Below are 12,210 nucleotides of genomic sequence, written 5' to 3' on the forward strand. Positions count from 1 at the left end.
GATTCCAGTCCACATTTTGAGGAACAAGGGTATAGACTATAAATATGAAGTCATCTTGTCTTTTCCCTCCTCTGATCATTCAATATCCAATTAATCACCAAACTCTTTAAGTGTTTTAGTTTATGTCTTCATTTCTCTTCTGGATTACAGTTAGAAATTCCTAATTGGTCTCTATTTGCATGGCCACCATAGTATTCCTTCTAAACCATGAATCTTACCTTGTCATTCTCATGCCTAAAGTTCTGTAGGGCTCTCCATCACTTTTAAGATAAAATGCAAATTCCATAGCAGAGCAGGTAAAGCCATTTAAGATCCTGTTCCTTGCTTATAGCCCCAGCCTCCTCTGCCAACAAACTCCATAAGCATCCTGATCTCTAGACTTTCTAAAATATGCGCAGCTCCTGGAACAACCCCTTTCACATGCTCATATTTTAACATATATCTCTCTTGTAGTAAATGGCTGTGCACAAATGAATGAGTGATCTATCGAAAGAGCTTAGAAGAGAGAGTTTGATTATTTGAATACCATCTCCTCTCCAGAAGCCAATATCAAATGTTCAGCTTGATCAACATCTAACTTTGGAAGGTTTTCTTGAAAATAATGCTGCTTTAGGAATAGCTAAATGATACAAATGAAGAGACATGACAAATAGGATTTGAGAAGTTTTCTCAGCATCTGAAAAAAAGAGCTCAAAAAATGGCCAGACGGCATACTTACAGTACAAACTGTTGCAAGCACTTTATTCTTTACTACCAGCAAACTGTTGTTTACCCTGCTGTGGCATCATGGGAGTGCCTGCTCGGATCTCCCTGCTGCCAGGACTGCAGCGGGCAGACAGCCTCCCCCTTCAGGACCCACCGCAGCCTTTATGCATGGGCCACGCTCCCCTCGATGACTAACCACCGCAAGGGGACTGGAGTCAGGCCCTCTCTGCTCAATGCAGGATTCCTCAACGGCAGTCTTCATTCTGGGGCTCCGCGTGGGCTTGGGAGATCCTCCAAGCTGCACTGTTGTCTGAGTTTCCTCCTTCTCGATGCTTCTCTTTCCCTCCCGCTCTTCACAGACAGCTGACCTACATCCCAGCCTGAGGTGCTGCCCCACCACTTCTCTTCCCGCCTGTTTCCCCTACCTGCATTTCCCCCTATAAAGCTCTTGTAATTCCATCTTCATATCTGCCTCCCGTAAGACCTGGACAGATATATCCCGATATAGATCTGTGATTAGTCTGCAAAATAACTTAACCTAGTGATTCAATAATGCTCCATAAACCTATAGTAATAACTCTATCTCATGCTTTCCATTTTGTACTCTGTAATAACTTATAAAGAACAGCAAGTTCTACATTCTCTGTAAATTTTAGCCAGTTGATAAAATAAAGGTCAGTGAAACTGGGAGGGGAAACATGACAGAAGAAAGAGGACTTCTTGATTTCTCTTTCTGACACAGGCAGGATTAAACTAGGACATCTCTGCCATTTCCTCTAGCTCTAAATAACTGTGAATCCTGGAGACTAAAGCACATAATCAAAATGATCATTTTTGCTGGTGAAATTAGCAAACATTTTAATGAGTAATATTGACTAAATGCATAAGAGAGTTGTCCAAAGACTTTATGTGGCATGCTGCTAAACGTCTATTATGTCTTAGAAACTCATTTTGAATATTTTTTCCCACAAACAAACTGCTTCCCCTGTTTCTAGTCACTGCCCATTTTAGTATATCCTATACATACTGCCGGCTTTCTCTCCCTAAAGTAGACTGGTTAGGAGCTCATTCTCGTGAACCAGAATGCCTGGATTTGCACTTACTTGCTGTGTGACATAATATCTCATTGTTGTGAGGATTAAATGGGCTAATGCAGTTAAAACACTTAAAACAGGGTGCCTGGGTGGCTCAGTTGGTTAAGCGACTGCCTTTGGCTCAGGTCATGATCCTGGAGTCCCGGGATCAAGTCCCACATCGGGCTCCCTGCTCAGCAGGGAGTCTGCTTCTCCCTCTGACCCTCCCCCCCTCATGTGTGCGCGCTCTCTCTCTCTCTCTCAAATAAATAAAATCTTAAAAAAAAAAACCACTTAAAACAGTGCCAAGCACATAGTAAGTGCTTAATAAATGTTACATATTTTTATTATTTCATTTTCCCAGTGAAAAACTGGCAAAAAGTGCTGTGGTTCAGTTTCTGCCTGCTGAGGGTTTCTAGACAGTTGACTGTGTTTCCAAGCATGCCACAGTTTCATACTCTGTACTTTGGAGATGTTGCCTTAACTCTAGGGAAGCCCTTTTACTCCTATAAACTCTACAACTATTTTATATATATATATATATATATATATATATACATACACACATATATAAAATGTGCAATTGCAGCACTGGATCAGTACTCCAAAACTTGGAGATTCTAGGCTCATTGACTCCACTTATTGGCTATGCAACCTGAGAAAAACCATATAAACTCTGTGTCCTAGGCCACATAAAAAGGAAATAATAGTATCTGAATAGCTTATGGAACAGGACCAGATAAAATATTTAGGAGAATGCTTAATATATTATTACATAAATACATGTGTTCTAGAATCAGACCCATCATTTACCAATGCTGTGATTTTGGAAAGCTAACTTAAACCTCCCTATTTCTCAGTTTCCTCACTGGTAAAAGGAAGATGATAATCACTGTAAAAAGTAAGACATTTTAACCTAGTTCAAAAATATTATCTAAATTCCAGGTAAAAATACACTTTGTTCTACTGAGAACTATCTATATGTGTTATGAATGAGAACTTTTCATATAATTTTTAAAAATAAAAACTAGGAAAATTTTTTAAAAAATAAAAAGTATAATAAACAGCAAACTGTTAAAGAAATCCAAACATGGGTCTTTTATATATGTATATATATATATTAAATATCAATATATAACAAATAAGACTCTTAAGTTCTTAGAATTTTTTGAAGATAACATTTCGATTAAAAAAATAGAAAGTTAGGGGTGCCTGGGTGGCTCAGTCAGTTAAGCATCCAACTCTTGGTTTCAGCTCAGGTCAGGACCTCAGGGTCATGAGATAAAGCCCTGCATCAGACTCCACACTCAGTGGGGAGTCTGCTTGAAGATTTTCTCTCTCTGTCTTTCCCCCAACTTTCTCTCTCTCTCAAATAAATAAATCTTTAAAAATAATAGAAAGTTGATTTTTGTTGTTTTCCCCACCTTAAGACAAAAGGTACCTTTTTCCTCATCTGTATTTAAAGCCTGGAAGAATTTTATGGTGAAGGAGCAAGAGTAAATTGATTTTTTTAAAAATCACACTGGGCGCCTGGGTGGCTCAGTTGGGCGCCTGGGTGGCTCAGTTGGTTGAGCGACTGCCTTCGGCTCAGGTCGTGATCCTGGAGTCCCGGGATCGAGTCCCGCATCGGGCTCCCTGCTGCTCAGCGGGGGGTCTGTTTCTCCCTCTGACCCTCCCCCCTCTCATGTGCGCTCTCTCTCTCTCTCTCATTCTCGCTCTCTCAAATAAATAAATAAATAAAATCTTAAAAAAAAAAAAAATCACACTGAGGGGAGCCTAGGTGATTCAGTCAGTGAAGTATCTGCCTTCAGCTCAGGACATGATCCTGGGGTCCTGCGACCAGCTCCCTGCTCAGCGGAGAGTCTGCTTCTCCCTCTCCCTCTGCTCCTGTCCCCGCTCGTGCTCTCTCTCAATTGCTCTCTCTCAAGTAAATAAATAAAATCATTAAAAATATACAAATAATAAAAAATCAAACGGCACAACTCAAAGATTTTTATAAATGAGGAAGAAGATGTTAAAAAGCTCATCTTTTCCTTCTCCTCTTTTCATCTGCTCTATCAATCATTGGAAGTACTGCAAATATAAAACTTATTTGGCAAAACACCAAGACCCTGTAGGGGTCTTAAACCTCAGACACTGAAGCCTCTTTAGAGGTTCGTGCAGATTGCCGCCACAACAGTATCTGTAGTAAATCTAGAATCACATTGGTATAAAGGAATTTGTTGTTTCCTTTGCATTTTTACATATCAAATAGAGTTAAGTGCTGATTAAGAACATGCATGTGTGGAACATAATGAATGTTTATCTAATGGTGATCTGACCCTCCTGTCCCTCAATTTGCTTAATTTCTACCACTGGATATAATGAGCATTTGTTTTTTTCTCTTCCTGGGATTTGTAATCTTTCTTGGTAAAGCAAATGTAGATTTTGTTGTTGTTAACTTAAATATTATTTAAAAGTTTGAAAAATTCAATTTGTAATCATTTCAGAACAAGAAACTTTTCTGCAGGGAGCCTGACACACTCAGTCGGTGGAGCATGCAACTCTTGATTTCAGGGTTGTGAGTTCCAGCCTCTTGCTGGGTGTAGAGATTATTTGAAAATAAAATCGTAAAAAGAAAAAAAAAAAGAAAAGAAAAAGAAACTTGTTTTGCACTACTTAAATGTTACAAAACGATTTAGAACTACTAATGTTAAATTGCAATTAAACTTTGTTATTGTGTCATCTAAAATTTTAAATTTGTTTTTAAAAACTTGTTCAGATGTACTTTCATGGTATTTTTAACATTTCGATTCTAATGTTCTCAGAGAACGACTTCTCCTTGGCGTCTAGTCCCTGAGTGAAGATTGTCCATAGAGGAATCCTGCATTAGGCAGAAAAGGCCTGACACCAGTCCCCTAGCAGTGGTTAGTCATCAAGGGGAGCGTGGCCCGTGCATGAAGGCTGCGGTGGGTCCTGAAGGGGCAGCAGCCAAGGCTGTCTGCCCACTGCAGTCTGCCCACAGGAGGTAGCAGGGGGATCCGAGCAGGCACTTCCATGACCCCGCGGTGGGGTAAACATGTACATCCATCATGGGAGGATTAGGAGAGGTCTTGAAGTATAGATTTACACTTTTGAGGATGGCAGCTCCCCTTTGAGTTAGAAGAATTGTCATGTTTCAGCTGTGAACTGATAATTTCTAAGAACACTAGATTTTCAATACCTTGCAGAAGGTGCTGCTTGTTATTGTAAACAGCATTTCTAATCACCTGACAAAAAGTGTGCCATAAAATAACTACTTGATGGAGTACCTATAATATTAACTTGAACAGTTTTTATTATTTGTATTAATCCTTAATATTTCTATTAGGTATGGATTGTGGGCATAATAAAAATATTACTGTATCAAAGCCAATGATATTTAATGTCATGAACAAAATATTTAGATAGGAAATACACATGCCAGGAGAAATGGCAAATTGGGACAGTCAAAGATTACTGGGTTTCCTTTCAGGACAGAGTTGACCATTGTCAGACCCTCCCTGGATAATCTGTTTCTAAAGGGTGTTGATCTTTGTCTTTCTAGGCTCTTTTACAACTGAATTCAAGTTGCAGGGAACTGAGTGATGTATACAATTTTTCCCATTACAATTAAAATAAAACATTCACTAGAGACATAAATGGTTTTTGTGTAGTAGAAAAAATGACTTTAATCATTATATTTATTGTCCTATAGGATATTAATCGGTTTGGGACAAATTAATAATTTTTTTAACTATTCCTGATTGCCCATATACATACACGCACAAATATGTATTTATATGTATATATGTATCTGTTATTCGAATTTTCCTTTAAACATGTTTAATCTAAAAATAAATAAATAAACCAGTTTAATCTTTTGTAGGATATAATGAACATAAATAAAATATAGATAAATAGATAATACTCTCCTAATTAATTAATAAACTAAATAAAATCCTTAACTTGAACTTGAATGTGTATTCACTCTTTATTAGTACCACAGCCATGATATTACCTTTTTGAAAATTATCTTTCAGCAGAGGGTTTTTCTAATATGAAGCAAATGCATTTGAAGAAAAGAGAAATGCCATTGGGAAAATGTTTGCCAATTTTAGATGTATTTATGCCAAATTTGGTGTCAGACGCACGAGACTATCCAAACTGCTTGTGAATGTGAATGAGGTGATAAATCAGGTTTTAGAAAATCCTTATTCTTCAAGTGACACAAGATTGAATGTGTTAAGGATTAAAACGATATTAAAATCCTCACGGATCAGCAAGTTTCTTTTTTGTAGTTCACTGAATCATGCAATGAACTAAGAATATCTGGGATTAACAGGTACTGGGGGTATGTTATCATATTACATAATATTCCTCAAAGCAATTTATGGCCAGTAGAGGACCAGTAACATTCCAGGCATTAGAATATGTTTGATGTGTAAGAGAGAAAACAAAACAAAACAAAACACAGATGCACACCCACACAAACACAAGTCTGCAGACTCAATACCATACAAATTGTTAAATATTTCAAGCAATTTACTTTCAATGTATCTCAATATTTAAATATTATCTAAATTTTAACTTGATTAAAATTTAGAGAGAATGAGAATGAATTATCAGACACCTTTGCAACAACCCTCCCCCTATACCTTACACTGAAATAATACATACAGTCCGGGCTAGTTTCAAACTCAAACTTGCGACTGTTGGTCCCGTATCCAGCTGCGGTTCGGGCTCGGATTTGGAACACATAAGTGGTGTCAGGCTTGAGGCTACTGATGGTAACATTCGTGCCTCTTGCCCTCAGAATGGTGTAACTTGTCTCTTGCTCCTGCTTTGAGGTAAGAAAAATCATGTTAAAATCAAATCTTCATAACGCTATCAAATGATAAAAAGGTAAACTACTCAAAATCAGTTCTTTCAGATTTTAACACAGAGCATAGGACATATAAAAGAGATGACAATCATTTCACTCTCTGAAGACAATAGAGGCACCTTTTAAGCTAAAATTATTTACAGAATCTCCTAACGTGTAAAATGATTTGTGTCCTGCACATAAATCAGGGAAAGTTTTCATTCTTACCAGTTAGTGAATATGCCAGTGAAAATATGTTTTCTTCAAAGCTAAGTCTAAATGAAAGCTTTGTTCTAATTTCAAAAATAAACTTACAAAAAGGAAAATACCCCTTTGAATTAAACTTAATAGGAAAGCCCTACTGATTCTTAGAAAAATATTTTTATCAATTATAAAATATTAAACTTCAAAAAGGTCCAGGTTTTACATATAGCTCTACATTCATAACTTTCTCAGCATCAGTTATACGTGCACTGTATTCAATCTAAGTCACTGTGGTTTAGTAGAGACAAATATCTTCAGATCAAAGTCTAGAGACATTTCCCCAAAGGATCTTCTCCAGGGGACTCAGACTGTATATCAGGATATTCACGGTGCACATTAACAGGAAAGTCTTTTTGTGTCAAGCCTTGTGTAGAAAATATGGATTTACACAGAATTGTGTTTTTCCCCTAAGGCAGATTAATATACACTGAGTATTTTATGGGTAACCTGATTTTGAACAATGGTGGAATGTCCCTGCACTTGGGGTGGGGCCCAGAGTGGATATTCTTAACCAAAATGACATAGCATATTACAGAAGAAGTATACATTACAGATACTTTGTAGTTAAAGATGCTAGTCATGTACTAGATAGCATTTAAGTTGGTATATTAAAAAAAGAAGAGGATCAAATATATTTATTTTACAGAAATAATTATTTCATTTGTTAAAAAACTTGTTGAACCTATGCCCAAAACTCAACTCTGCTCATCATCATTAGTGAACTAGTCAAGAAAGCTAGACCTTATAGAGCTTAAATTCTAGTGAAACATTCAAAATATTTCCAAGCATTATACACATTTGGGAATAATTTTTAAATTTATGTACATATGATATAAATACTTATATAAACATATTAAAGATAGTATTGCATGAATGTTTGTATCAAATTTTAAAATGCTTAGGGAATAATGAATAGATTCAGCCATTTTTTCCTGCACTGGTTAATATTGTTTTAATCCAAGGATGTGCATTGTGCTTTGTTGGTAGAATTTGAAAGAAGTTCAGAATTATTTTTATGTTTAAAAGATTTGAATATAAATTAACTGCATTTTTGATTTGGCCCTGTCGATCTAAAGGTTGGGTGCTTCCTGGCTTTGTTATCCAGTCTGAACTGAGACGTGTCATTACTTTTCTTTTTATTTTGTTGCGTTGTCTATAAAACATGGATTCTTATATTTGCCCCATCTTTCTTGTCAAACTTTTAAAAATAGGAGATCATGATCAGATGAGTATTTCCAGTGCTACAGTGGAGCACTAAAAGCTAGGATGTAAGTTATTTATACTATGACTTTAGCATAATGAAGTTGATTAGGCCTCTCTTTTCTTTTAATGAAAGAGACATTCCTTTTCGCTGCATGGGGCACTATGAAAAAAAAATGGCAACAGACTTGTGAAATACATTAACCTTAATTAAGAGAATAGCTACACAATGCAAATGAATGTTTATACATTATGCTTTGTTTGCACAACTGATCATTCTCATGTTCCTAATAATCCATTCTCATGTAGAGCAAGGCATGTAATACAGGAAAACATGCTAAAGGAGGAGCCATGGCTTCCAGGATTCAAAACTGAGACCTGTTTATTAGCAGCGAGGCTGTGAGAAATTCAAATAATGCCACTGACTCTGTTTTCTTATTTGTGAATGAATCTAATTAACCAATTTCATAGGATCATCACACAACTCAAAATTAAATAATGTACTCAGAAGTGTTCTATAAAGTGCTATATAAATGCACAATTTGCTTTTAATTCACTTGAAAATACTTTGTAACCCGCACACAAATATGTTTTGCTCACATTAGTAGCTATAAAACCACCCAGCTCTGATAAGATTTGAATACATCTTGCTTTCAAACCTCACCATAATTTATAACCAGGGAGAAATAAGTGCCATTTAGAGGTGATGAAATACTATAGCCTAAGTTCTACTTATAAATAATCATGTATCTATTTTTATAATTGTATTACTGAACCACAATTTTATGATGTGGAGCAAACTTATCCATCCATTCCCACCTTCTAAATTACCTTGTACAGTATCAAGAAAGCTTTTCATTGTCAGTTCAAAAATACAATGGTTTTGTTATTAGTTCAATGTTCCCATCTGTATTGAATGAAATTCATGTGAAGGTAAAGGTCAGGAAATGAGGCTTAAGGCAATGAACTAGGAGTAGCTCATCAATAGGCTAAAGAATCACTGTGAAATTATTGGTAGAAAAGGGGTCTCAGTGGAGGACATAAATGTCATTTCTAATGCCATAACTAGATGGCTTAAGTTTGGTACTGACATCTTTGCTGTGACTTATTGTTAAAGAATGGGGGATATCTGGCACAATGATTTCAAAACCCCCTTCACTGATAAATCAAAGGTATCATGTGACCAGAGTTCCAAACAGAGGTCTACCACTTCTTAGCAACGCCATTGGTTTCTTGGCAAGTGCATAGCTCATAAGAAGGTCACCTCTTTCCCTACACAGCCCAACCTTTTAACATCATCTCCCCACCTTTTCATAATATTTGACTTCGTAGTCCAATATGATCCCATTAGGGTGTTCAGGTTCCTGCCAAGATAAAGAGATGCTGTTTCTGGATGTTCGATCCTTCTTAATCGTCATGACAGGTGATGGAGCTGTAGAGAAAGAACAATGGGAGGGGATAGTGGCAGGACAGGAATCAATCCAATTAGGAAGGGTGGTGAAGAGCAGAGAGAGAAAGGAACAAGCAAATGCAGGCTATCATTGCTCTAATCTTTGGCAAGAAAGCACAATCTCCGTTTCAAAGGCTCTGGAGTATTAATCTGGCCCTGTATCAAGCCTCAGCAGCTGGATTACAGCCCTGGTACATACAGGCCTATGGAAAATGAGCTGAGATTTTCAACTGCTTGTGGACTAGTGGCAAGTAAGCAGATGTTTTCAATCTGCTACTATAATGTAAGCAATGAAATATATTTGATATATTAAAAAAAGAACAAAACATCAGGGCTACCTATTTGTTATAATGTTGCAAAGTTATTAATACCAGATTCTGCAGCTCATTGATAACATTTTCATATGCAACTCTTTAAGAGGACTGGAATCCACTATGCACAAGGAGTCCCATGGTATCTATAGGTAATAATAATACTTAGTGTATTGTAAAATGGACAGGGTTTAGAACATATTATAGGAGGTCTTGACTTTTGACAAAAATCCCTCATGAATAAAAATATATATCAGGAAACAACAGTCATCTGCTTTTACATTTTTATTTCTTAAAAAGAAAATATTTAATAAGTACCAAGGAACTGACTGCTCTTTATGTCACAAATCTTTGGATATATTCTGAGGTATCTTTTTAGGTGTTGACTCTATATTTGTTATGTTCTATGCATTATCGAAAGTACAGAATATGAATAAAAATCATCTCTTTGGATCAGATATAGGGTCACCCTCATTTCTAATTGAAGCTTAAATATATTTTAAGTGACCTCCTACTTCAAATCCTTCCATTAAAAAGAAAAATGCATACTATCTCTCAGTGCACTTCTGGTTTTAAAATTCAATCCCGGTACACTGGCCAACTGAAATACCTCACTATGGGGTTCAGCAGCATCCTGCCCTAATGGAATGCAGCAAAATAAATTGCAAACATGAAACAACCAAAAATGAAGAATTCTCAAGTACATTAACTGTTGAATTGTTTTCATTGCTAAAGATTGTCTTATAGATTTTTCTCAAGTCAAGAATTATTAGAACCCTGTCTATAGCTAATGTTAGAAGTTTTGTATTTGTGGATTTGATGTTTCTGCGATAGTCACATGCTGACTTTTGCATCTAACCTCTCAAATTGTTCCTGTCTATAAATGCCTTTCATTTTTATTCCTCACTTAAAAATAGAGTTTTCATTAAGCTTGACTCGTGACACTTTATTAGAAAGGGTAAGTCTAAATGAAGAATCCATTGCAATAATGGATTTCTATTATTTGTAAGATCTTGTGAACTCTTTTGTAACTAAAGCATCATTAATTTAATGGCCTAGGAATGATTATTTAATCTTTTGCCAAGGAAAAATGTAGGTGTTGTTTTTTTGATGGAAAAGTACATACATTTTCTTATTCATATTTTGCTCCCATTAGCAATTACTATCATTTCATGTAACTTAACATCATTTAACTTTCATATTTAGTTTTCATCTATTCATTATTATTATTTTATTTCCTGGATTGGCCTCACCATACCCTAACCCCCCACCTCCCAACGTATAGTGGTTTGATGCTCTGAAATTGATTCCAAGCAAAGGATAATTTATTTTGGTTATATTTAGTTAAAATTTTATAAATGTATTCAATGTTTCTAAATATATCACTCAGTTATAAATAAATAAAAGTATGTTAATTTTTTGAGAATTATTTTCTTTTAACCTAACCCTACTACTTAAAAAAAAATAACAATTCATTATCCAATTGCTAATAGAAAAATTGTAGCCCTAACACCCTGGGAAACAAGTTTTCCTTTAAAAAAAAACAAAAACACAAAAATTCCAGTAATTTTCCTACTGAATTAAATCCATTAATAGAGTAACTTTTAATATACACTTACAGAGCATTTCAAAGATGCTCGATGTTGGAACACTTTCCTAATAAACACATGGAGACCCTACATTCGTTCCATATCACCATGAAACTGGTTTATTTTCCCTAACACTTAAAATCCATTTTCAAAGAAGTTTTGAAAATTATCATGTATGGCATCTCTTAAAAAAAAAGTGAGAAACACATTCATTTCAAAGAATGATTGTGATGAAGATTGTATTAACTTTTTAATGAAAGCTTTGCAGGCTCTTTGGGGTCTGCCCATTTTTTACTGCTTCTGCACTGGGCAAGACTTTATAACCGTTGAAATTCTTCAAAGGTCTTTGAACAAGCTGCAGGGCCCTGTTTGACTGTAATAAATAGTCTTTTATAATTCCACACTTACTTAAGTAGAGGCAATTGCTCAAAGCTTGTGCCATCTCTAAGTTAAATGAAACTTTTCTGATTGCTGCTTTTAGGCCTGTGTTAAGCCATTTGTTCTGCTCTTTTAATACACGCCTCTTGTGTTGGCTGCATGTCAGCAGTGTCAACCCAGAGCACCAGCTGGAATCCGTTACATTTAGGTAATGCTCATCAATGTTTTAATATTAATAAGTAATTAACAGAAATTGTTTTTCTCTCTCCTAATAAATATTTTTAGGACATAATAAAACATATTGCAGGAAGAGATGAATTCCATGGGCACTCTACTGTATTGATGCTTTCTAAAAGGTTTTCTAGAACACTCTTAACTC

General features: G+C 35.8%; 1 protein-coding gene across 2 annotated transcripts in view; it reads right to left on the bottom strand.

Moving 5' to 3' along the window:
- EPHA3 (EPH receptor A3) overlaps nt 1-12,210 on the bottom strand; it is a 368,423-nt gene that overhangs the window by 71,863 nt on the left and 284,350 nt on the right. Inside the window, exons 6-7 of one of the 2 annotated variants that reach the window (XM_027587500.2) lie at nt 9,411-9,535; nt 6,456-6,618 (exon numbers count right to left, since the gene is read on the bottom strand). In XM_027587500.2, the coding sequence (XP_027443301.1) occupies nt 6,456-6,618; nt 9,411-9,535 (288 nt within the window). The remainder of the gene's footprint in view (nt 1-6,455; nt 6,619-9,410; nt 9,536-12,210) is intronic. The other variant, XM_027587501.2, reaches the window with a different exon arrangement.

The sequence above is a fragment of the Zalophus californianus genome, chromosome 1 (assembly GCF_009762305.2).
Source record: "Zalophus californianus isolate mZalCal1 chromosome 1, mZalCal1.pri.v2, whole genome shotgun sequence".
Classification (NCBI taxonomy): Eukaryota; Metazoa; Chordata; class Mammalia; order Carnivora; family Otariidae; genus Zalophus; species Zalophus californianus.